This window comes from Coregonus lavaretus (genome assembly GCF_964263955.1).
Source record: "Coregonus lavaretus genome assembly, chromosome: 23".
NCBI lineage: Eukaryota > Metazoa > Chordata > Actinopteri > Salmoniformes > Salmonidae > Coregonus > Coregonus lavaretus.
In genome coordinates this window covers 30,784,660-30,812,544 of record NC_140010.1, presented here as the reverse complement: position 1 = coordinate 30,812,544, position 27,885 = coordinate 30,784,660, and the positions used below count along the sequence as shown (strand labels likewise).

The following is a 27,885-nucleotide window of genomic DNA, read 5'->3' as shown; positions in this document are numbered from 1 at the left end:
TATTTCTGATTTATACAAATGTATCAAAGTAAAGATGGATATGGAAATTGCCTTTTACATAGTAGAACCAGTTGGTTTTAATTGCCAATTTGGTAATGGTATGGTCAAGTAGGCATATTCACCATTGGATCACAAAGGCTGCGTTTACACAGGTAGCCCAATTCTGATATTTCTTTCACTAATTGGTATTTTGACCAATCAGATAAGCTCTGAAAAACATATTGTAAAAATATCTGATTGGTCAAAATACCAATTAGTGGAAAAAATATCAGAATTGTGCTGCCTGTGTAAACGCCTAAGACCTGCAAATAAATAAATAAAATGTAGCACTTCAATCTGCCTTACCTTCTGTTGATTTCCTGCCCTTACAACTGCTATACATGGTCCCTATTTTATTCAGTTGGAAATATTTAATATAAGCAAGAAAATTGGTCTCATCCTGCCATGTCTATGAGTCAAATGAAATTTGCAGAGAAAGATGACTTATTTTGACAAGGAAAGTTTTTAATCAAATTTAAAGGACACAATGTACCAATAGTATTTCTGCAAAGTTTGCAGAAATACACTCCATATACGCCATATAGGCCTACTACTTAAAGTTACTTAAAACAAAACAACAATTGTCTCAAGCCTGTCAACAACAGAGTCGTAAAAACAAGTCAGAAAAAAAGTGCTCAACCAGAGTCAGTTCTGTTACAATCCAAACGTATTCACATTCAAAAAATACATCTCCTGTATGACAACATTCATAGACAGCCACTCATGTTTCAGCTGAGTGTAGGATATGTCTGCTTTTACAGCGTCAATCAAAAAATAGATACCAATTGAATAACTGAATAAGAGAAAGAGAAAGCCATGATAAACACACAATTAAAATGATTATAAACCCATTTTCAAATCAAACAAATTACATTGATTTAAATTACATCATGTCTACAAATCCAATTGTTACAAAGAGGATTTTTACAGTGTCTCAGGGGTGGATTAGATTTTTTAACAGAGACAATCGTGCACATTTCTCCAGCTGTTGAGAGGGTTAACCTCCCGTCTCCTGGGGTCAACTGGAAGGTCAGAAGGTCAAAGATGAAAAGTCAGTGATCAACGCTGGCTCAGTGAATGGCAGTAGCCTTAGAGCTGAACATACTCAGGCTAAAGGGACTAGAGAGAGAGAGAGAGACAGAGAGAGATCATACATACCTGAACACATGAAGATGGCACAAAAACACACACATCACACACAGAAACTCACCTCTTAAGGTTACTAGCTGAGGATGAGGAGCTTTGCACCAGCCTCTTGGGAGAAGAGGAAGAGGAGAAGGGGACAGGGACCTGAGATAACTTGGAAGACTTGGGAGGGGTGATAGAGGTCTGACTGGTCTTTGTCAAATTCAACCTGGAGAATGATGGTACAACAAACAACAAGGTTTCATAACCTTTTAAAATACATTCAAAGTACAGCTCTAAAGATGAGGGTTATGCCTATCGATGTATGTTTTACCACATTCACTTTCGCACCACACACACACATACCGTGAAGAGGTGGCAGACCTGGATGAGCGACGGCCTTTCAAATCCCTGAGTTTATCTCCTTGGGTCAGACACTCCCTGTAGTTATTCTGCAGACGGCAGAGAGAGGGCAACAAACCAAGACATGCAGTCACAATCATTTCACATCCTAGCGAAATACCAGCCCTCAAAAAACTTAGACAGGGTCAGAACATTTCAGATTATAATGCAATGAATAAAACTGACCTGAATGATTATTGTACTTGACAAACAGTCATATCTGTAACACCACATGTGTCAAACACAAGGCCAAAAATATTGTAATCAGATTACAGATACTTTTGAAAAACTAGATGATTACTTTGAGGATTACTTTTAAATTCAGAAAGCATGTTTGCGCACATTTTTCTTTTACACCTTTATGTTTTCTCAATGACATTCAAATCAGCATTGAAAAAAGCCGCAAGTTTACGTTTGTTCCGCCTGAGCGAGTCTGACCACAAGGCAGAGACCACTTTGATGATACACCAAATGCGTTTGATGGATCTCGGGAAAAGAGCAGGAATAGGCTTTTGTAAGCTACAGTCCAAGCTGTCTTCCAATGGAGTGACTGCTGTCGGTATCCAAAGATTATCCAACTTGAATAAATGCTTGGAGGTAAGGACGACAGCAGTGGTGTAGCCTACGGGAGATACGGATATCACTTATTATTGATATCTACACTGAACAAAAATAAACGCAACATGCAACAATCTCAAAGATTTGACTGAGTTACAATTCACAAAAGGAAATCAGTCAATTGAAATAAATTCATTAGGCCCTAATCTATGGATTTCCCATGACTGGGAATACAGATACTGTATGCATCTGTTCGTCACAAATACCTTAAAAAGATTGTAGGGGTGTGGATCAGAAAACCAGTCAGTATCTGGTGTGACCACCATTTGCCTCATGCAGCGCAACACATCTCCTTCGCATAGAGTTGATCAGGCTGTTGATTGTGGCCTGTGGAATATTGTCCCACTCCTCTTCAATGGCTGTGCGAAGTTGCTGGATATTGGCAGGACCTGGAACACGCTGTCGTACACGTCAATCCAGAGCATCCCAAACATGCTCAATGGCAATGTTCCCTCTAAGCTGCGTGCGTGCGCGGGCGCTCAGCTCCCCTCGGACTGCCACGCAGAAGAAATATCAACCCACGCAGAGAAGCACTAGATTGAACTTCACTCAACTTTCTAGAGTTTTCCCCTTTAGTTAACACTATCAACGTTTCGCTCTACTGTGGGAATTGTGATCGAATCAACGCAATATTAGCCACTTTCAATGTAACATACCGTAACAAAACGAACTTTGCAAGACATAGTATGCTAAACTAACTTGGCAAGATATTTTCTTGTAGGCAAAGCGCATTGGAGTAGGATTCTATTATATTGACAGGCATGAACCAGGCCTGTACTCTACACAGACCGGTGTGCCATAACCAATCAGAGCTGCAGTAGGCCTATATGCAAATAGCCATTGCCATATATGGATCTGTGCCATTCACTTTGAACTAGACTATGTTTAGGCTACAGTATGTGTGGTTGCGAGTAGATGCACTTGTTTTGAGATCAAAGTGAGAGCTGCATGTAGCCACGTGCACATTTGTTCATATTCTTTTCTAGTTAATGGGTTATTAGCCCAGTTATAGCTAATTTCTAGTCAACAATGGGGTAGTGGTTGCTTCGACTTGATGGCACCGGAGAAGATGGCTGCCGTTTTACAGCCCTCTAACCAATTGTACTATTATGTGTGTTTTTTTGCGTTATTCTAATTTATTCTGTACACAATGTTTCTGCCACCGTCTCTTATGACCAAAAAGAGATTCTGGATATCAGGACAGCGATTACTCACCTCGTATTGGACAAAGATTTTTTCTTCAACGAGTCGGACGCGAAGGAATTCTACAGACACCCGACAAGGCCCAAATCCCCGTCATTCGCATGAGATCTTGGACGTATCGTGGACGTAGGTCGGGGTGTCTTGTAAGGATCCGACGGCAATCGAGTAAACTGCCTCTTCCATCAATCCTATTAGCCAATGTTCAATTATTTGAAAATAAATTGGACAACCTAAGATTAAGGTTATCCTACCAACGGGACATTAAAAACTCTAATATCTTATGTTTCACCGAGTCGTGGCTGAACGACGACATGGATAACATACAGCTGGCGGGATATACGCAACATCAGCAGGATAGAACGGCTGACTCCGGTAAGACAAGGGTGGCGGTCTGTGTATATTTGTAAACAACAGCTGGTGCATAAAATCTCATACTAAGGAAGTCTCGAGGTTTTGCTCGCCTGAGGTAGAGTATCTCATGATAAGCTGTAGACCACACTATTTACCAAGAGAGTTTTCATCTATATTTTTCGTAGCTGTCTATTTGCCACCACAAACCGATGCTGGCACTAAGATTGCACTCAATGAGCTGTATAAGGCCATAAGTAAACAGGAAAACGCTCATCCAGAGGCAGCGCTCCTAGTGGCCGGGGACTTTAATGCAGGGAAATTTTTATCCATTCTACCTAATTTCTACCAGCATGTTAAATGTGCAACCAGAGGGAAAAAAACTCTAGACCACCTTTACTCCACACACAGAGACGCGTACAAAGCTCTCCCTCTCCCTCCATTTGGCAAATCTGACCATAACTCTATCCTCCTGATTCCTGCTTATAAGCAAAAACTAAAGCAGGAAGCACCAGTGACTCGGTTAATAAGGAAGTGGTCAGATGACGCAGATGCTAAGCTACAGGACTATTTTGCTAGCACAGGCTGGAATATGTTCCGGGATTCTTCCGATAGCATTGAGGAGTACACCACATCAGTCACTGGCTTCATCAATAAGTGCATCGATGACGTCGTCCCCACAGTGACCATACGTACTAAAGGGTAGAGCTGCCGCTTTCAAGGAGCGGGACTCTAACCCGGATGCTTATAAGAAATCCTGCTATGCCCTCCAACGAACCATCAAACAGGCAATGAGTCAATACAGGACTAAGATTGAATCGTACTACACCGGCTCTGATGCTCGTCGGATGTGGCAGGGCTTGCAAACTATTACAGACTACAAAGGGAAGCACAGCCGCGAGCTGCCCAGTGACACAAGCCTACCAGACGAGCTAAATCACTTCTATGCTCGCTTCGAGGCAAGCAACACTGAAGGATGCATGAGAGCATCAGCTGTTCTGGATGACTATGTGATCACGCTCTCCGTAGCCGATGTAAGTAAGACTTTTAAGCAGGTCAACATTCACAAGGCCGCAGGGCCAGACGGATTACCAGAACGTGTACTCCAAGCATGCGCTGACCAACTGGCAAGTATCTTCACTGACATTTTCAACATGTCCCTGACTGAGTCTGTAATACCAACATGTTTCAAGCAGACCACCATAAAAAGAGGACTGAGCACGCCCCCATTCTCATCAACAGGGCTGTAGTGGAACAGGTTGAGAGCTTCAAGTTCCTTGGTGTCCACATCACCAACAAACTATCATGGTCCAAACACACCAAGACAGTCGTGAAGAGGGCACGACAAAGCCTATTCCCCCTCAGGAGACTAAAAAGATTTGGCATGGATCCTCAGATCCTCAAAAAGTTCTACAGCTGCACCATCGAGAGCATCCTGAGTGGTTGCATCACCACCTGGTATGGCAACTGCTCGGCCTCCGACCGCAAGGCACTACAGAGGGTAGTGTGTACGGCCCAGTACATCACTGGGGCCAAGCTTCCTGCCATCCAGGACCTCTATACCAGGCGGTGTCAGAGGAAAGCCCTAAAAATTGTCAAAGACTCCAGCCATCCTAATCATAGACTGTTCTCTCTACTACCGCACGGCAAGCAGTACCGGAGCGCCAAGTCTAGGTCCAAAAGGCTTCTTAACAGCTTCTACCCTCAAGCCATAAAACTTCTGAAAAGCTAATCATGGCTACCCGGACTATTTGCATACTGGCCCCCCGTGGGAAACAAACCCACAACCCTGGCGTTGCAAGCGCCATGCTCTACCAACTGAGCTACAGGGGTAGCATATGTAAAATAAATCAGGAAAAACACATTACTTTGTAGATCTACTGAACAATACATCATATAGCGTCGGAAATAGTTATAAATTATAGCGACGCATTCATGGATGTCTGTTGCATAGAAATTCCGAAATGTCGGCCGCTGCTTTTTTTCCATGTGTCCAGAGTGGACACCTTGGCCCTGTGAATCCTGGCCGTGGACATAAGGACAATTTCCTTGAACGTGAGCAGCCATTGCTGCATTGGTAAATGAGGTGGAATCCATCTTTGTAAATAATCTTTTTTTGCAGCTGTGGTACCTGCCAATCACTCTCCGTTGGTGTAACTCAGGTGGCATATCTGGCCAGAAAAGTGCTACAATTCATACAAGAAGCACAGCAACCATCTACTTTTCAAATCCAGCATTCTGTCTCGTACGCGACTAGGACAAGCATAGCAGCAAATTTAAATGGAAGTTGGTCAACTGCATTAGATAGTCATTTCATGGTTGTACAATTATAAAACTGGTGATCATCCACAAAACAGCCATCAACAATGTTTTACACAAACGTACATTTTACTGCTGCTCTTTAATTATTTGCTATTTCTTTACTTTTCTATTTTCTACTTAACACTTTTTTTATTTTCTTAAAAACTGCATTGTTGGTTAAGGGCTTGTAAGTAAGCATTGACTTTTGTCTTCTTCTAATGCCTCTTAAGCAGGTTGATGTTTATTGGGATGAGTCTTGTCCTTGAGGCAGAACTGAGAGATTTCCACTAGATGGGCCAGCTGCAGAGTACATAATTGGCTATATTGTAAAAATGTATGAAAACAAAAATGTGTTTTTGGTCTTAATTTAAGGCTAGGGTTAGGCATTAGTGGTTAGCAGTGTTGTTAATGTTAGGGTTAAGGTTAGGTTTAAAATCAGATGTTATAACTTTGTGGCTCTGCCAGAGCTGCCTCCAGAACAAGATGCATGACGAAAAGTAATCAGATTACATTACTGAGTTTGGATAATCCAAAAGTTACGTTACTGATTACAATTTTGGACAGGTAACTAGTAACTGTAACGGATGACATTTAGAAAGTAACCTACCCAACCCTGCATACAAAGAACTATTGCCAAAGTCACTCACCTCATCCAGGCTGAAGGACTTATAAAGAGTCGTATTGATTGACAGGTCGTCCATGCTGGAGACGAGGCAAGTCACTTCCTGGTCCAGCTTTGGCCGCTGGCGACGCTGCTGCTGCTTCTGTTTGGTGCGGTGCATGTCACCCTGCACCCACATACTGTGTTGCTTACTAAAGAGAGAGATGAGGAGTCAGATGTACCAAACTTCCACAGATTTAAGAGCCAGATGATGTCTCCCCCAAAGGGTCCATATTAAAAAAGCGATCTGGGATCAGGTCCTCCTCATATTTATTATGATCTAAATGGCAAAACTGATCCTAGATCAGCACTCTGATCTACTCTGCGACACTTCATGAGTACAAGGCCTGAACCCAACTGCGGTGCATGTCAAATCATACTTTACAAACTCCTGGAAGTAAATCAAATTCATGAAAAGTGGTGAAGCACTGTGAACCTGAGATACTGCAATATACAGTGCATTCGGAAAGTATTCAGACCCCTTACCTTTTTCCACATTTTGTTACATTACAGCCTTATTCTAAAATTGATTAAATAAAAACATGTCCTCATCAATCTACACACAATACCCCATAATGACAAAGTGAAAACAGTTTTTTTTTTTTTTATTTTTTTTTTTATTTACATAAGTATCCAGACCCTTTGCTATGAGACTCAAAATTGAGCTCAGGTGCATCCTGTTTCCATTGATCATCCTTGAGATGTTTCTACAACTTGATTGGAGTCCACCTGTGGTAAATTCAATAGATTGGAAGAAGTCTGGAACAACCAAGACTCTTCCTAGAGCTGGCCGCCCGGCCAAACTGAGTAATCGGGGGAGAAGGGCCTTGGTCAGGGAGGTGACCAAGAACCCAATGGTCACTCTGACAGAGCTCCAGAGTTCCTCTGTGGAGATGGGAGAACCTTCCAGAAGGACAACCATCTATGCAGCACTCCACCAATCAGGCCTTTATGGTAAAGTCGCCAGACGGAAGCCACTCCTCAGTAAAAGGCACATGACAGCCCGCTTGGAGTTTGGCAAAAGGCACCTAAAGGACTCTCAGACCATGAAAAACAAGATTCTCTGGTCTGATGAAACCAAGATTGAATACTTTGGTCTGAATGCCAAGCGTCACCGCTGGAGGAAACCTGGCACCATCCCTACAGTGAAGCATGTTGGTGGCAGCATCATGCTGTGGGGATGTTTTTCAGCGGCAGGAACTGGGAGACTAGTCAGGATCGAGGTAAAGATGAACGGAGCAAAGTACAGAGAGATCCTTGATGAAAACCTGCTCCAGAGTGCTCAGGACCTCAGACTGGGGCGAAGGTTCACCTTCCAACAGGACATGACCCTAAGCACACAGCCAAGACTACGCAGGAGTGGCTACGGGACAAGTCTCTGAATGTCCTTGAGAGACCCAGACTTGAACCCAATCGAACATCTCTGGAGAGACCTGAAAATACCTGTGCAGCGACACTCCCCATCCAACCTGACAGAGCTTGTGAGGATCTGCAGAGAAGAATGGGAGAAACTCCCCAAATACTGGTGTGCCAAGATTGTAGCGTCATACCCAAGAAGACTTGAGGCTGTAATCGCTGCCAAAGGTGCTTCAACAAAGTACTGAGTAAAAGGTCTGAATACTTATATAAATGTGATATTTTCTTTTTTTGCTAACATTTCTAAAAACCTGTTTTTGCTTTGTCATTATGGGGTATTGTGTGTAGATTGATGAGGGGAAAAACACAATTTAATCCATTTTAGAATAAGGCTGTAATGTAACACAATGTGGAAAAAGTCAAGAGGTCTTTCCGAATGCACTGTATCTTTCACTGGGCCTTAGTGTGAAATATTGGGGTTTATTCCTTACTCTTCAAGAAAGTCCTGCTGAGGTCCGATGATGGATCCAGGCCTGCAGATCCTGATCCAGGCGATGGCCTCAGCCGCCGTGAAACGATAGTGCTTCATCAGGTAACAACCTATCAGAGTCCCCGTACGACCCAGACCCGCTGTGAATGGACAGAGAGGGGAGGAGTGCGCAGAAAAGAAAGAGAAAGAGTAAAGAGAGAAGAAGAGAAAATAGAGTTCTTTATGATAGAGTAATGGTGAGTGAGTAAGCCTACTGTTGATATGTCAGTCAATTGCTGCCCTCTAGTGATGTCTCTGTATCACTGCATGCTAGAGTCCACCACTGAATAATTTTGAAATTTGCTACTGAACAGACAGCAGAGCTTTATGTACTGTATGATGTACACATGTTTTATGTTGCTTTCTGTACATGATGGCTTGATGAACTCATTAATACACACACACACACAGCCTCTAACCCTTGCAGTGGACAGCCACAGCGCCCTCGGTGCTCTCACACACGTGGAGGAAGCGTCGTGTGATGAGGTCACTGGGCGTGGTTCCGTCCACGAAGAACAGGTCGTGATGCTCGAAGCCGCCGTCAGTGAACCGCTGTCCGTCGTAGATCTTTCTGTTGAGCCGCACCACGGCGGTGACATCATGCTCCTGGAAATACAGGAAGTAGGCCTCTGGAGCGTGGAGAGGGTATCCTGGGAGGGAGGGGGGGCAACAGGGTTGGGGTCAGTACCATTATAGTGGAGGTTGGTGAAGTAAAGTAATTTGGGTATTCTGTACTATCAACTGCCATTCCATTTACTGTGACATGACAAGCGCTGTAATTGTCTCTTAAAAACATGTATAGGCACTGAGAAAAACTCACCATTCTCTATCTTGCTTTTTGGGTGAGGTCCACTAAAGGCCAAAATCTTCCCAGGAATAATCCAGTTCATGTCTCCATTCTCCACCCGCTCATAATGCTCATACTCTTCCACATCAAATGTCTCAAAGTTGAAGAATCCATATTGCAGGGCCTAGGGATGGAAGAAAAAGCAGGGTGGTATTCAATCAAACCTGACATGAATTGTTGTTCACAAAAAGACGAGTACTTAGGAGCAACGTACATATATAGTCACTGTAGACATAGCCTTGCAGTCTCAAGGACCTGTGTGAACGTGGAGAAATTGCAAGAGTTCCCTCTCTTCTCATCTTCTCTTTTTCTCTTATTGATTACACTCCATTGCACAATCCTTCTGTTCTTCACATCTCCCTGGCACTTGATTGATTCATCAATTCATTAACTGGATATAGAATCCACACACCAGGTTGCGTGTGTAGAAATGAGTCCCTGACTAAAAAGCCAGGGTGAGCAAAAGCACATAGTGCAGGGTCGAATTCAGGCGAGAAAGATTTTGAAATGCTCAGATATAAATGTTTTGCAGAGAACTAAGATGATTCCATATTCTACATAGTTGAGAATCATGTTTATTCTAGATACTATATTTCTATCTGAATGGAACGTTCTGTAGTGAACCCATGATGTAACCCTTCCTCCATGTTGATACATGCTAACCATGTTTCTCTCCCTGTGAGCATAATTGGACTAAAAGATTAACACTGAGAACAAGACAGAGAGAGGGGGAATGGAGAAAGAAAATGGATTCTTGAGGCCATGTAACCGGTCTATGGGTCCTTTTAAACTCATAAAAAGGCTGGATAACATGTTATAAAAAATTTAATTGATACACCATTGTAAATGCCATATACATTTTTATAAATGATGGAATACTCATTTATTAAGAGTATGTACTACTTATAAATAGTTTATTAATGCTTATTAATGACAGTTATTATAACATGTTATCAAGCATTAGAAGACACCAACTACCCACGATAAGAAGGACAGAGTCTAATAATAAATCATTATTTATAATAATGACCAACCCAAGGCTCAACTGAAAATAAACAACGCATTTTTACCTTGCGGATTCCTTGTAAACAGTCTAGGATGGTCAAATTGTATGTGCAGTCTCCGAGAGCAGCGTCCCTAAAAGAGAAGAACAAATGGTGAATTCATTACACTTTTGGAGATTATTGTTGGCTGTGCATTTTCAACAGCTAACCTCATTATAAGCTTTTCCAATTACATTTACTCAACATACACCCAAACGGTGACAGTGTAACTTGGTATGGTGTTGTGTCATCCTGCGATGTCAGGATGATGGGGTTACAATGTGGCATTGAGTCATCAGGAATCTAGAACGCTCTGCAGGAACTTTGCATCAATCTTCCACATTCTCATCTCAACTCATTTCTAACTGTATGTACGTGTGCAACCGCACGTATTTATGGGCGTGCCAGAGTCATTTCTGTCAGTGGCACAGCCTGGCTAAGCTGGGATTTGCAGTATATCTCTGAGTCTAATGCGAGCGCATATTGATACCAGTTATAGAAAAGAAACAACAAATATTCTCCTTTGTTCAGCAGTACGCTTTTTCAACATTATCAGTGACAAACATTAGGCAGTTAGGCATAAAGGCATTAGGCATGACGTTTGGCAGTATTTGTATATGCACCATTCATGAAGGGTGTTATGTACACAGCATTAGCCTACCAACCTCTAAATTTAAGATTGGGCGATAGAGTAACTGAATAGTTACTGGAGTGGTGTACTGTTTGTTTACCTGAAAGGCAGATATGCGGTATTGTTTCCTGAGATGAGGGTCCTGTAGGCCTCCTCTGGGCTTCTCTTCAAATAGATCACCTGAGACAGACGTGTGCATGTGCATTAGAGACAATAAGAGATTACGAGAATGACATAATAAAGACAAGAAGATGAACACTTACAGAATAGGCACCAATAAGTACTGCAGCATTGGCCCTCTTCTTCTGGTCATAGCTGGTGTAGTGAATCACCCTCTTTCTGGAATGAGTGAAGGACTGAAAGAAACCAGACTGTCAACATTTCAAATCATAAGATGTTCGTTAAACGACTTCTATGTTTGGTTTTATAGGAAAGATTGTGTTGAAAATGACATTGCTATTACACAGTAATAGGAGCACCTTAATGTAAAGGGTTATCAAAAGGGTAAAGTAATGTTCATATTGAGGAAACCCCCTTGGAGGAATGGTAATGTATCTGTGTCTTACCCTGAGCTTCTTGTTCAGTTTACAGCAGTACCTGTACAGCATGCCCAGATTCAGGGGTCCAAAGTCAGCATAGAAGCTGAGACACAAGCCCAAGAGAGCAAACGTAAATAATGTATCTAAAGTAATAGCATAACTATTACTCTTCATTGGAGGAAGGTAATATCATGTAGGCCTGTATACTGTAAATGAACAATTACAGAATAAAGTACATGTAATACACATTTTGGGATTTAGAAATCAGGTTATAAAATCCAATTTTACACATGGTAACTGGTTGCCATTAGACCTAGACCTACTGGTTATTGGTTAGCCTAAATCCATAGACAACACGTGTTCTATCTATGTGCGCTATAGTCGGGTCTGAAACGTTTGACACCCTTGATAAAGGTGTACAAAAATGACTGTATAAAATAAATAATTCAAATACTGAACTATATTGTATGCTCAAATTTTTTGACTGAGATGGCCATGGTAAAATGCTGATTTTGTGGCCAATTAACCATTTCTTTGTGGATTTTGATGTGTCCCTGGGTTTATTGTCTTGCTGGAAGATCCCCTTGCAGCCAAGTTTCAGCCTCCTAGCAGAGGAAACCAGGTTTTTGGCTAAAATATCCTGGTACTGGGTAAAGTTAATGATGCCGTTGACCTTAACAAGGGCCCCAGGACCAGTGGAAGCAAAATAGCCCCATAACATCAAAGCTCCACCACCATATTTTACAGTAGGTATGGAGTTATTTTCTGCTCATGCATTCTCATTTCCACACTGGTGTGTGTGGCCAAAGAGCTATATTGTCATGTCATCCAACACATGTAAACCCCTGGAGTTTGCTAAACAGCATTGGCACTTGGATTGGTACCGGTGCTTTGGTCAGATTACATGAAAATAGTGCTCTTTGGCCACACACACCTTGTTAAGGTCAACGGCATCATGAACTTTATCCAGTACCAGGACATCGCAGTCTCCGGACATGAAACCCATTGAAAACCTGTGGTTTGAATTGAAGAGGGCAGTCCATACAACAGGCCTACTTACTTCTCATAGAGAAGTTCATCATCTGTGCTGAAGTAGTGAGTGTTTGCTGTAGTTTTCGGTTTGGTTCTAAGGGTTGTAAAATACAACCGGTCTGTAAGAGAATAGAGAAAACAAGGGCAAAGTGATAACAATGATAATAATCATATTTCATTTCCCACGCTCAATGAGCATTATGTGAATGTGACCCACATCAGGGGTTCTTTTTAACCCTTTCCATTCCGACTTAGCTTCTTCCAAAACATCAAACAACATTCATTAACACCCAAAATATAAAGTTACTCTTCCATTAAATGTGTTCCCATATAGGCCTATGTTTTGGCTGGTGCAATCATATTTCTGCTCTGGGAGATTCATCAAGTACTAAAGTCACTAAAAACTGCACAAACAATGCTCAAAGAAACTAACTACACGAATGAAACGCATTGATTCCACATACAAATTAGTTAAACAGCTGTTAAATCACATGTTCTAAACGTCTGTGGGCAAAAGCAATCTAAGGCTGCGCCTGACCGCAACACGCGCATGAACTCTCGCGCAATAAGTAGATGTTATTCAAGCCAAGTTGCGCAACTACTTTTCTTTTTTTACCTTTGATGAACTCCGACGCTCCAAGTATTACATATTCATCTGCCATTTCATTCGGCGTTGTTAAAATCTCAGAATTATATAGGGTTCTTCAACAGATGAATTGGAGATGGAGTGCACAAGTTGTTGATGCAAAACAAGTTCTTTATACCCTTTTGAATGAAACTAAAACACACAATACGAGATATTCCTTTTGATGATCTTCTATTGACGAACTAGTGAAAACTATGTCGCAGGCAAAAGGGATGAAGAGAAGAACAAAGGTGACCATATCCAACTTGCGACAACTCTCCTCACTTGTCAGCACGGCTTCAAATTCTTCACTAGAATTTAGACTGGATTGTGTTCTATATTCCAATTTAGTTTGTTCTTCAACAAAAAGTTCCACCGTGCTTCTACACCTGCATTACTAGCTGTTTGGGGTTTTAGGCTGGGTTTCTGTACAGCACTTCGAGATATTAGCTGATGTAAGAAGGGCTATATAAAATAAAATTGATTGATTGATTGAAGAAGGCTGAAAAATTCAGTTCGTCCAAGACGCATCCAAAGTAACCATATGCCAAACCTCAACACAGGGCACGTTGCTATGGTTTGGTAGAGTCTGACCAATCAGCATTTGATAGGAGGCGGCTCTGACCTAAGAAGTGAATCCCCTGTCAAGTGTCTGAGCTGCGCAGGGATGGTTACTCATCTAGCATAGCCTAGTACAGTTAGTGTCACGTCTTTTACGCATAAGGATTCAAGAATGTTCTTTGTGGATTTGTGTGTCATAATTCAGTTGTTATTTTACATTCCTAAGTTAACTTTTCCACTTTAAGTCTTATAATAGTCATCTTACAATCTTTTTTCAGTCAGTTTTAGTTTTGATATGTCTGAATGAAAGTACATAGACCTAACTGTAAAACAGTCACTTTTACAGTGTGGTTAACATTGCAGTGATGTAAGCTGCAGGCCACCAACACAAACAGACCACTCATCATGGTGTGTGTGCTTGGCATTCCCTGTGGCATGTGATGCAGTTCTCTTACGAATTGTTTCTTCCCACCTGACTACAATTAGGCCTTGGTACCTCTCCATAGCAGGACGTGCCACTGACGTGTTTAAAACCCCCAACACTAATTACTTTGATCAGCAACCACACGCACTAGACAACTCGCGCTCAGGCACAATCCTCAAACACACGGCAAAGTCATATGTCTGGGATGGCTTAGTTAGGCATACTGCAACCCATCATAATGGAATGATAATGAATGTCTTTGAGCGGGGAAAAGTGTCTATGAGATAAAGGGTTGAAGAACACAGTTTTACACTTTAACAAAGTGCCTTCACTGTGATAGAGGTCATTATTTTCGACAGTACTTTATTATTTGTATACATGCCGGGTATAGGCCTACACCACACGACTTTCCAAATCCTAACATCGCTGAGCCTCTCACATTAAACGACCGTCTTTCCTGTAGTTGTTTGTCTTTCCAACGTGGTGCGCATACTAAACGATCTGGCACAGACTACAAGATTCTCCACTTGGTCTTGAGGATTCTCGATACCACCACCCTGTCTCGCGAAAAAAACAATGATGTAATTAGATTTTTAATGGACAGTTCTAAATTTACTGGGGTGGGGGGACTGGTCCAAATTAGGGAAGGGCCTGGGGCTTTCCCACCCTGACCGATAAATTCATTTTTAAAATAGAGACCTGTTTCCGAACGGACCAGAGAACAACTAGACCCGTTCCATATAGACCTGGTCGGATCCAGATCCGGTCTGATCTGCTTGAGGGGAGCAGCAGAAAATTATTTTTTTAAGCTACTTTATTAACCAGAGCTGATAAAGCATGAGAGGAGGGAGAGAGAGGTGGAGCTGCTCTAGGAGGCGGGGGAGGAGCCATACTGTGAGCAAATTAAACAGGGAGGAGGGAGGGAGAGATAAGAGACAGCAACCAACCAAGCCGACTCGTGCTATAGTAGACTAATAGTTGCCATAGCTAGGTTATTTTATCATCCAATATGATTATGTAGTACCTGTCTTGACTGCATCAAACCGCGAGAAGCTAGTGAAGCTTCATTAACTAGCTAGGCTAATTGAGGCTGCAGAGCATATGCTTTCTCATCCTACAGCTACAAACAACAACAACTCCATTCAGAATATTAAGTAGCAGCCTACCTGTTGGCTCTTGGTCATTGTAGCCTATCCTTCTCCTTTAACTTTAAATTCCTTCATTATAATTTCATCTTCCATTGATTAGATATCTCCTAACTTTTGCCACACACGTGCCACGCTCCACTCTTCTGATAAGCAAGAGTAGTGCTCAGCATAAATGATAACATTTCTCTCTCTCTCTCTCTACTGCAGCAGTTTCATTCGGATCTGTACGGCACTTCCAGACAAGTCAGTTAAAATTACACATACCTGAAACCCGTGACAATCAGATCCGGCCCAGACGCATGACATTATTTAGAATTCTGGATCCGGACCAGCTACAGAGGAGGGTAGTGCATTTTTCCCCTGATTTACATTCCCCATTTTGCAAGTTTTACTATATAATTTCTTCCATATAGCCAAATGTCCTCATTGGCTTAACAGCCAATGTGTATTATTTAACATTACTATTAAAATAGTACTCATTTGTTTACAAGTTGCTAGCTATCCCATAAAGCCATCACCAAAAACCACATATTTTTATCTTCTTCTGTGGTTTGGTCACATCCTGTTCTTCGATGGACTCTGGCTGGACTGAAGACCACAGAAAGTTTGAGAAAATTCAAAGAATGCAGTGTCAGTCTTGCAACGGAACCTTCAACCACAAGGGGGTGTTGCGATTCCACTCCGTTGTGGACGTCCCCATTGAAATGAATGACATCCGGCGCATACTTTTAACTTTTAAAATGTATTACATATTATGTGTGGCATAAACACAACCAGTCACAATGTTATAATCTGATTATGCTACTTAAAAAGTATCCTGTAGGCTTCATGTGCATGTTCATCCACTCCAATATAATTCCAGCATCCAAACTGTGCAACAGTCATTCGATGAATGGGAAGAAACATCTGTTACAAAACAAAACACCAAAAAGTTGAATGACAATCAGAGTTTGTCAAGCCAAGCCTTCGATACTGATTAGGGAGGGATGTATTTTCTGTTTGCTCGAGATTGACACACTCTATTTAATTGTGGTGTTACATGATGAAACACTCAAAGTCAGTAATCGGTATGCAGTTATGCATTGATTTTGGGTTGTGTGTGGTGCATTGGCACAGAAACCTGTTGGTGGAAAATTAGTTGCATGTATTTTATATAATTTATTAATATAGCATCAAAATGTTGATAATCTGATTTCCTCCTAAATCAAATCAAATCAAATCAAATGTTATTGGTCACGTACACATGTTTAGCAGATCTTATTGCGGGTGTAGCTGATCATTGTCTGCAGATGGCTCTGATCGTAGTGTAATGAGACCGGCAGGGAGAGTGAGCTCCTCAGTGGTGGTCAGCGAACCCTTAACCTTCTTGCCCATAGCCCTGCATTGCATCAACTGTGCCACAAAACCATGCTGAAGTGGTCAAGTTGATATCCATGTGTATAAACACAGGTTTGCTACAGGTATTGTTATATGTAGTAATCCCTAATGTAGCTAGAGCTAGCTGTGTCTCAAAGCAGCCTCATAAAGGTTTTCAGTCATACATTCATGCTTGCCATACAGAGTTGAAATATCTAGCCAACATTTCGAATTGAATAACATTGCTTGTGAACTTTAGAGCTGTAACAATTTGACGCTTTGGTTTAAGGCAAGTACAAACGCATACTAGTAGTCGCCTAGTCATCGCTCCTGCTCGAGTTTACACATTCTGGGTGATGCAAAACAACGTCATCATCTCACTGGCTTCTTCTCTGGCGAGCTAGCTCTCATTGGCTATTGCTGATCACCCGTTCTCAAAACGTGTTGTTGCACATCTCACACTACAAGAGCATTGCAGATTTTGTACCGAGAAAATCAAACATGTTTGAAAATATCTGGGACTGCTCAAAGATGCAATCAGTAACATAAATCAGTCTAGCTAACCAGAAGATTTTGCCTACATCAACATCAATGATCATCTGATAGCCCACCATCTTGTCCTGATGTCAATCATGTGTTTAGGAGGCACTAACTAACTGCCTTGCTTACAATTTGTGATGATGAGAGAGGGTGTTGTTACAGAAATAAATAGGCCATGCAAAAAAATATTTTAAAAATTTGGTATGTTATGAATTTCGAGATATGAATTATGAAAGTATTTATTTTTTCTATCAGGGTGCCCCTGTTTTTATTTTGAGTACCTGACCCCAGAAAGGTATGTGCTGTGCATGGCCCTGATCCAAGGTGAGTGTAATTTATACAGCAAGACTGAGATTATTTGCCCTACAGTCTTCATATGCTGACTTCATAGAGAGGGCTAAATCCAATCCCATCAAGGTTATGAAAAACAGGGGGCAATCATATCAACAGGAGTCATCTTAGCTGCAAAAAAACACCCAAAGTTCCTTCTGGGAAACATCAAGTTATTCTATTCAATTCTATTCTATTTAATTATATTCTATTCTATTTAACTCTATTCTATTTAATTCTATTCTGCCATGTCAGTTCCCTGTACAAGTAGACTTGTGCAACATTCCCTGGAGTGAACTGGTTACCCTAAACTTCCCCTATATCATGCCTGACATGTAGACTGTCCCATCTATTCTTATCACAGAACCATCTGCCCTAATTAACCAATTAGGCGAGAGCTTAGACAGGGTCATGGAAACATGGCCCAGCACACACATTCATGAATACTAATCCCATGGCCGGTGGGAACTAGGTGAGATGAGACACTATTCTGTAGGTAAAGCTGGGACCTTCAGGTATTGCAAATCTCACTACCAGGAATTGGTTACCTGGTTACATCCCAGGACACCTCAGCACTCTTACTGAGGCTTTATAACTTTCCTTCCCTTTTCTTCAATCCTTTCCTTCACTAACACTGTTCTGAAAGCACTGATCATTTGAGAGCAATATGTTGGATACCTATCCAGTTATTGTATGTATCAGTGGTCATATAGGAGTAGGTAGTTGCCCCCAACCACCAGTGCAGAGTCAGATGTTAGAATTGCAGGTATGCAAAGAAATCTGATCTTAGATCTGTGTGTAAGGGCAACTTCTGCCTCATGCAGTCATAAGGGAAGGACAAGACGGAGGCCCATTAACAGCACTGAGATCTGGATCTGTTTTAATATATTGAAAGGGATGAGCATACTGTTCTGCTACTGCATGATGTCAGTGTTAAGAGAAAAGGAGTGAGGTCATAATTCTCACATATTCAATCTATTTTTATTACTTAAGAAAGCAGGATTACTTTGATATTAAGTAGTTAACAAACAAATCACATGTCATAAATGGGTGCCTGTGCTGTGTAACAGCTGTTAAAGCTATTCAAGATGTAACAAGAGTCAAAACTAAGGTGTGTGACCGCATGCAACTTGGGATTTCAGCTTCATCCAATATCGGCCCTTCCCCAATATCGAGGGTTAAAAGCAAGCTGATGATGTTTTGTAAACCAAAGCATTCATCTTTTGTTCATTTCCACCCTCATTGGTTAAATCACAAGGCTACCAATTCAATCTCTCTATACTGTCCAGCTAGATAAAGTGGATGTGGTATAGCCTGCTGCTCCACAAAGAGTCACATGGTTTGATGCAGGCTTAAGGCAGAACAGATGTGGTTCCATCATAGGGAACTAGTGACTGAAAGTGCAAACTAGGAAGAGAGGAAAAGGATAAGCAGAATATCATGGGCATGTCTCGCTCTGTCCGTAGCATTTCTGTTCGTCTGTTATATGGAGAGATGTTCTGATGAACATCGAGTGCACAATGTACTGAATATGGTGACAGGGTTATAATGGAATGACCTACTGAATTTGAAGAATAGAGCCATTGAATCATGTGTTTAGACTGGACACAAGCACATCCCTGGCTGGCCAGAGGCAACTGTAAACTGAGCTAATCAGTCCAGACTAATCAATACAAATCTAACCTTCTTTCTCAGTGTGGCTGAATTCCATTTAACTTTGCATCAAGGTGCTTTGTGTGGCTGTACTGCTTTCTAGTGGCAAACTCAGTATGTCCATCGCTGAATTATGCACAATTTATTTGGATGGCTCCTATATCTTGTAAATCTTGTTATAGTTAGCAAATATTCTGATAGGCCTATTGCTAAAAGACCCAAAGTTTGTGCTGCATGGGTATCTGAAGAGAGTAGGCCTATTAGAATTAGGCCTAGACATAATTGAGTCATTAGTTTATTAATGTGTCATCATGCACAGTTATGTGCAAGCCTAGACACAAATATTCACAATGCATATGAAAATATTGCTGACTTGTGGAAAAAAATATAGATGGACGTCTTTGCAAATAGCTATTTGAGAAAAGGCTGGTAAAATTGCAAGCGCAGCAACAGTCTCAAGGGCATTGGATGAGGATGAGAGGGACTTTGGAGCATCTGTCTGCATGGTGACGTCACTGACCCTGCTAGTAATCCTCTCGCGCTGAAAGGATGCTAAATTGCTATCGTCTGGAACGACATATAATAGTACAATTCTCACCGAAGAAGAATGCCGAACGAGGATGTAGGCTATTAGATCAGATTTGAAATGATTTTTTCCGGCATCGAATCAAAATCCCTAGAATTCTGGAGACGAACTCAGTCGTGATAAGAAGTGCTATGCGACTGGGGATCATTCCTGAGGAAAGAATGCGCCATTGACCAGAATAGCCTATATGCAGTTAAAACCTGTGCAGTTGTATTTATGTGGGTTGTATTTCGATAAAATTATGTTATTTCTCTTTACAGAATAGACTACCTTTGTGCGCACGGTTGGTATTTGACAGCATTTTTATATTATTTTATTTAGCCTAATCATTGTTACCCTTCAACCAGACACGGGCTAAATGTGTAATCGTTTAGGTTATTTGTGTATTTTGTATTTTTCTTTGCGTTTTTCAGTGAATTAGGGCGTTGCAGAATTGTCAAATATTTGCATTCAATGTCGGTGTTGTAGGCTATGTTGGTTGTTGTTGTTTGGCCTAGATTATCTCCCCTCCATCTCTGAATGAATGCCTGAGGAATAACGGCCTTGGTCTTTTTATGGGATTATTCTAGTCATACTACTATGGTAAATAACATGTTTGCTTATGCTGCATGACAGACGCGTAAGGAGATCAAATGTGCCACCGCTTTTCACTTTAAGGTGTTTTCATTGTGGTAGCCTACAACATCCAAAATCAGTGCACCGCATAGCCTTTCCTGCAAGGACTAAAATGCACGGCCGTGCCTGACCAACTTCATTCTCTTATAATGGCTGCCGTGGATTATCTCGTAGGCGTATTGGTGATCTCTTTATGAATAGCCGAGGTTGAGTCAACGAAATTTCAGGGGTCAAACATTATCCAAATTCGAGACGCAGGTTTTAGGAATAGACAATTGAGTTATTGTTGACCGCCTCGATTGGCTGCAACACCTTATATGGAAAATAGGCTTTGCTATATGGAATGCACCCCCATCCGACGGGACAAGGGCCGCTTTTCCCTTTTGGTGAGATTATGGATAGGCTAGCCTAAAATGGAGACCGGTGACGCCTTTTTCTCTCCATCCATGATTTAGACTCCGGCTCTCCGTGTTCACAGCGGACCTTGATTTAAAGTCATTCAATTAAGGCACGCGGTGAATGCCAAGAGCGGAGCCCTCGGCCTACAGCACTAAATGGACGCGACGCTGTTTTTATTTTTTTATTTTATAGCATTGCATCTGTAGCCTAATCAATAACGCATAAATTAGGGATTCTACCACCAAATATAATTGCTATACAGATTTCACTTCGTTATCGTTGCAGGGAGACATACGTTTGCCATTTCAAGCCAGCAATATGTGGTGCGGCACAGAGGCGCTGTCCACAACGCAAGGTGCTGAATTTGACCAGAGGCCGATGAGGCCAGTGTCATCATGGCGTTAGTCTGCCTTTGGCTGCTTAGAGCGTCAAAACAAAGCAAACTCAACTGTTATGTAATTGAAAGGCAAGAGGAATCCATTCCAAATGCTGTCCTCCATTATGTATGGTGTGTTAGGCCCACTGTTTTTTGAGAATCACTGTTTGTTAACCTCATGCCTAATAAAGATTTATTGAGAAAGAAAGTTGTGTTTAGGTATTTATGATCTTTCTCTATCTCAGACACACATACACACACACCCGCACACTAGCACACTCACACACACAACAGCACTAAATAGTGGAGCTGACTTTGCAGCATATTCACACAATCAAAAATTATCACACAAGGCTCATTTCCTGAGTTCAATTCCAGTAATTCAACTTGCATTCATTTTCATGGCCAAGAGGATATAGCTTTGTGGGGTCTTGTCACTCTTTAATATAGGGTTAACTTAGCATGTAAACAACCCTCTTTGGGGGTCAGTACTAGCTGTCCTATTCACAACAGCATTTTGAATCCATACAAGAAAAAGTAAACATTTACACAAAAATTACGATTTGTGAGAATTACAGAGAGTAAAATCACTGTCCGCAAAGAATATATATTTTTATTTTATTTTAGATATTCATCTTCTTTACTAGCAGCCAGAGCAGAGTCCAGGGAGACATGCAAGCTCTATGCTTTTGCATAATTTCCCCATAATGTCTACTTTCAATACAACTATCTACTTTGGATTCAACTTCAATCACATGTTCTTTTGTCCCATATTCACTTTTCATTCTAATAATACCAGACCTTGTTGTAATAAACTACATAACCAAGTCCCCATGAGGGATAATCCCGATTGTGGTGATGCTTTCCATTGCCTGAACAGCATAGCCACGCACATTTACATAGAAGAAAGAAAAACGTCCCTTGTCTGTCACAAATGTTGAATACAATTATATTTGAAATTACTCTGCCAATTGCCCATGAGGTTGATCTCTCAGCTGGCCAACATTTGAGACAAAATATCCACAGGAAAGTATTATTAAACCGACTTCAAAACGTGTGTCTCTGTGTGTGGCAATCAAGATTTGTTTGCTTATGACCTAAGTAATGTGCACAAGACGGAAGTAGATGCACAAGATGCATGCATACTAACTGAAGTCTTGCAGGCGTTTACATGGTTTTGCGCATGTGCCAGGTGATATAAATGTCAAAGGTAGTACTGGACCTCTAAACAGTTAAATAACTTTATTTATTTTTATTTTTTATTTAACCTTTATTTAACCAGGTAAGCCAGTTGAGAACAAGTTCTCATTTACAACTGCAACCTGGCCAACATAAAGCAAAGCAGTGCGATAAAAACAACAACAACACAGAGTTACACATGGGATAAAACAAAACATACAGTCAATAACACAATAGAAAATCTATATACAGTGTGTGCAAATGTAGTAAGTTATGGAGGTAAGGCAATAAATAGGCCATAGTGCAAAATAATTACAATTTAGTATTAACACTGGAGTGATAGATGTGCAGAAGAAGATGTGCAAATAGAGATACTGGGGTGCAAATGAGCAAAATAAATAACAATATGGGGATGGGGTAGTTGGGTGGGCTAATTACACATGGGCTGTGTACAGGTGCAGTGATCGGTAAGCTGCTCTGACAACTGATGCTTAAAGTTAGTGAGGGAGATAAGAGTCTCCAGCTTCAGAGATTTTTGCAGTTTGTTCCAGCCATTAGCAGCAGAGAACTGGAAGGAATGGTGGCCAAAGGAGGTGTTGGCTTTGGGGATGAACAGTGAGATATACCTGCTGGAGCGCAGACTACGGGTGGGTGTTGCTATGGTGACCAATGAGCTAAGATAAGGCGGGGATTTGCCTAGCAGTGATTTATAGATGACCTGGAGCCAGTGGGTTTGGCGACGAATATGTAGAGGGCCAGCCAACGAGAGCATACAGGTCACAATGGTGGGTAGTATATGGGGCTTTGGTGACAAAACGGATGGCACTGTGATATACTACATCCAATTTGCTGAGTAGATTGTTGGAGGCTATTTTGTAAATGACATCGCCGAAGTCAAGGATCGGTAGGATAGTCAGTTTTACGAGGGCATGTTTGGCAGCATGAGTGAAGGAGGCTTTGTTGCGAAATAGGAAGCCGATTCTAGATTTAACTTTGGATTGGAGATGCTTAATGTGAGTCTGGAAGGAGAGTTTACGGTCTAACTAGACACCTAGGTATTTGTAGTTGTCCACATATTCTAAGTCAGACCCGCCGAGAGTTGTGATTCTAGTCGGTCAGGCGGGCGCAAGCAGTGTTCGATTGAAGAGCATGCATTTAGTTTTACTAGCGTTTAGGAGCAGTTGGAGGCTATGGAAGGAGTGTTGTATGGCATTGAAGCTCGTTTGGAGGTTTGTTAGCACAGTCAAGGATCGCTAGGAATAGTGACGACAAAATAGTGTCGTCTGCGTAGAGGTGGATCTGAGAGTCACCAGCAGCAAGAGCGACATCATTGATATACACAGAGAATAGAGTCGGCCTGAGAATTGAACCCTGTGGCACCCCCATAGAGACTGCCAGAGGTCCAGACAACAGGCCCTCCGATTTGCATGGGCAAGTTGCAGCGGGGGGGCAGAGCTGGTGGCCGGGGTAGGGGTAGCCAGGTGGAAAGCATGGCCAGCCGTAGCAAAATGCTTATTGAAATTCTTGATTATCGTAGATTTATCGGTGTTGACAGTGTTTCCTAGCCTCAGTGCAGTGGGCAGCTGGGAGGAGGTGCTCTTATTCTCCATGGACTTTACAGTGTCCCAAAACTTTTTGGAGTTAGTGCTACAGGATGCAAACTTCTGTTTGAAAAAGCTAGCCTTTGTTTTCCTAACTGATTGTGTATATTGGTTCCTGACATCCCTGAAAAGTTGCATATCGCGGGGGCTGTTCGATGCTAATGCAGTACGCCACAGGATGTTTTTGTGCTGGTCAAGGGCAGTCAAGTCTGGGGTGAACCAGGGGCTATTTCTGTTCTTAGTTCTGAATTTGTTGAATGGGGCATGCTTATTTAAGAAGGAGAGGAAAGCACTTTTAAAGAACAACCAGGCATCCTCTACTGACAGAATGAGGTCAATATCCATCCAGGATGCCCGGGCCAGGTCAATTAGAAAGGCCTGCTCGCTGAAGTGTTTTAGTGAGCGTTTGACAGTGATGAGGGGTGGTCGTTTGACCGTGGACCCATTACGAACGCAGGCAATGAGGCAGTGATCGCTGAGATCCTGGTTGAAGACAGCGGAGGTGTATTTAGAGGGTAAATTAGTCAGGATGATATCTATGAGGGTGCCCATGTTTACGGATTTAGGGTTGTACCTGGTAGGTTCCTTGATAATTTGTGTGAGATTGAGGGCATCTAGTTTACATTGTAGGACGGCCGGGTGTTAAGCATATCCCAGTTTATGGTGGATTTTTTGAAGTAGAAGTTCAAACTGTTTGGGCACAGACCTGGATAGTATGATAGAGCTCTACAGTAGATTGCAACTCCGCCCCCTTTGGCAGTTCTATCTAGACGGAAAATGTTGTAGTTGGGGATGGACAGTTCAGAGTTTTTGGTGGTCTTCCTAAGCCAGAATTCAGACACTGCTAGAACATCAGGGTTGGCGGAGTGTGCTAACGCAGTGAGTAACTCAAACTTAGGGAGGAGGCTTCTGATGTTAACATTCAAAAAAACAAGGCGTTTACAGTTACAGAAGTCAACAAATGATAGCGCCTGGGGAGTAGGAGTGATACTGGGGGCTAGAGGGCCTGGGTTAACCTCTACATCACCAGAGGAACAGAGGAGTAGAATAAAGGCTTTAAGAACTGGTCTTCTAGTGCATTGGGTGCAGAGAATAAAAGGGGCAGATTTCCGGGCGTTGTAGAATAGATTCAGGGCATTATGTACAGACAAGGATATGGAAGGGGCACTTTCCTCTGGATAGTAGCTAGCAGAGTACACCCCTTTCTTCTTCTTCATTAGTTGTGTTAATGTTTACACTGTGTCTGTATAGGTTATCAGGAATAGATAGCTGGCAGGACAAATGGTGTATGTGCCCCGTGTAGTTCAGTTGGTAGAGCATGGCGCTTGCAACGCCAGGGTTGTGGGTTCGTTTCCCACGGGGGGGGGGGTATGAAAATGTATGCACTCACTAACTGTAAGTCGCTCTGGATAAGAGCGTCTGCTAAATGACTAAAATGTAAAACATATAAAACATTTGCCATAAATGTTGACCAGCTGAAGGACCAAACTCACAGACAACCGGTAGAGTAAATGACAATTTTTTTGCAGTGGTTTGTTTCAGACTCTATACCAATAATTGGTATCACAGGCTGATTTATTGGGCAACATGAGGGGTAGCTGTACCAGAGACATTCATTACATTTACATTTACATTTTAGTCATTTAGCAGACGCTCTTATCCAGAGCGACTTACAGTTAGTGAATACATGTTTTTTTATATATGTTTTTATACTGGCCCCCCGTGGGAATCGAACCCACAACCCTGGCGTTGCAAACGCCATGCTCTATCAACTGAGCTACATCCCTGCCGGCCATTCCCTCCCCTACCCTGGACGACGCTGGGCCAATTGTGCGCCGCCCCATGAGTCTCCCGGTCGCGGCCGGCTGCGACAGAGCCTGGATACGAACCAGGATCTCTAGTGGCACAGTTACCACTGCGATGCAGTGCCTTAGACCACTGCGCCACTCAGGAGTAGGGGTCAGGCCTGTTCAGGCCTTCGGTCAATTAACTAAGTAGACTAGACCCAGCTGCTATCACATTGGTGCCTTTGGGAGAGCCACCCCTTAAGTTGATCAGAACTGTGACCATTTGTTCAATGGTAAACGACCTTTAAGGGATATCTTCATTTATCCACCAACTTTGGCGGTACCTATGGGCAGTGCTTGGTGACATTATGCTCTAGGCATATCTGATATTGACACCTGGGGGCGCTGTTGTCACAAGAAACTCACATTCACACAAGTTCCGGTGTTGTCCAGTTTGTGTCCAATGCTATATATAGAGGTATTCAGATACATCACGGGTATGAAAGAGCCTTTAAAAAAGCCTGCTGGTCCTGTCTGTGTGATTTAACCATGTTCTCTCTGTGTTCATTGTCATGCCAAAGATGTATGTAAATGGATTAACAACTAAATAAGGGTTACAGTCTACAGCGTGTGGTTCAGGCTGAAACAGTGGACTGGAGATTACTGCAATTCAATCAATGAAACAACGTAGCATGGAGTACAACCTGGGGTTGAATTGAGATTTTGTATGTGTTCGAAGACAGAAAACAGGCCTGACCCGGTGTTAGTGTAACATCGAAACAAACATACCTTCTCAGAGCACTGGCCCACACCCCAATCAACATCACTATTTTGTATAGTCACAAAATAGTTGCTCACACAGAAATAAACTTATACTACACATTACCTTTAGGGACACAATGCTCTCACCTGAACATGTCTGAGGAGTGATTTCATAGCACCTTTTATTGTTCCCCAATAATTGGGGTCCCCTGGGAAACAGAGACTGAAACTATGGTTCCTACCCTTTCACTTTAGGTTACCATCTTATTACAGAAACACATGTATCCTGAATTTCCATGCTCATGATAGAGTAGTTCACCATATCATGGTGACCTAACCCTAAACCCAAAATTAAGATAAATTAGTTAATGCACTTGCTCTTTAATTCTGAACATATATTTTGTAGTTTATGGTCTCCCTCCCTCTATGTGAGTACACTACTGCCTCTGCCAAGAGGAGGTCTGGGGCTCTTTTACCCTGCCAAGTTACTGGTTGAGGTCCTGCTCCAACTGTTCCCATTAATTGCTACATTACTGGCAGCACTGAGATCATCCCTGTGATCTCTCAATTTTGTTGGAAGTTTGTCCAACTCTCATTGTGGTTGTGCCACCAAGACGCTGGAATAGTGTGACTGTATGTGAGCATAGCCTACTCTGTACCAAGAGGTCTGGACCTTATAGGTGGTTGTGCATTTGCCCTGGAAGTGCATAATTGATGGTTCAAGTCCTACTCTGACTCTTTCCCTCAATCCCTACTCTACATTTGTCCTTAATATTGCATGGCCATCTAGTGACTAAGTCACGATTTGTGTCTTATTATGCTGGTTGCATACCAAGGAACAGTCTGAGCTCTGTTCATAACGCCTTGGTGCCAGACCTACTTGGGGCCAATCAAGCTCCGACTCATAGTCTGTTGATAAATATAGCACTGCTCTGGGAGACAATGATGTTCACAACGCAAATGTATGATAGGTCTGACCATCTGGCAAGGGTTTGGACCTTACAGAAAAAGCTGTGGTTTAGACTATAAATTGTGAGAAAGGCCCTGTGGCGATTTGCACATGCTCTTACCGTATTCCAAATGTAGGGAGCGGTGAGAGTTTGGACAAAACAATCCAACTGTGTAGTATTCATTACGTCTCGCAACGGAAACCGTTGACCGTTTAAGAACCAAACTGAAGCAAACAGAGCAAACGGACCTGAATTTGTCAAATATAAACTCTTGTTTGGAGTAAACGGTTTCTGTTGCAAAACGTTTTCAGTTTGGAGT

At 42.1% G+C, this 27,885-nt stretch overlaps 1 protein-coding gene across 1 annotated transcript; it reads right to left on the bottom strand.

Moving 5' to 3' along the window:
• Nucleotides 1–490: 490 nt before the first annotated feature.
• Nucleotides 491–27,885, bottom strand: LOC311098625 (dual specificity protein phosphatase CDC14AB-like). Its single transcript, XM_084139156.1, has 13 exons — nt 27,687–27,885; nt 12,703–12,793; nt 11,670–11,745; nt 11,367–11,459; nt 11,204–11,283; nt 10,500–10,566; nt 9,403–9,553; nt 9,002–9,232; nt 8,545–8,683; nt 6,684–6,849; nt 1,531–1,616; nt 1,250–1,393; nt 491–1,158 (listed from the first exon to the last, which is right to left on the bottom strand). The coding sequence occupies exons 3-13, from the start codon at nt 11,709–11,711 to the stop codon at nt 1,110–1,112; spliced, it is 1,248 nt and encodes a 415-aa protein (XP_083995282.1). The 5' UTR covers nt 11,712–11,745; nt 12,703–12,793; nt 27,687–27,885; the 3' UTR covers nt 491–1,109.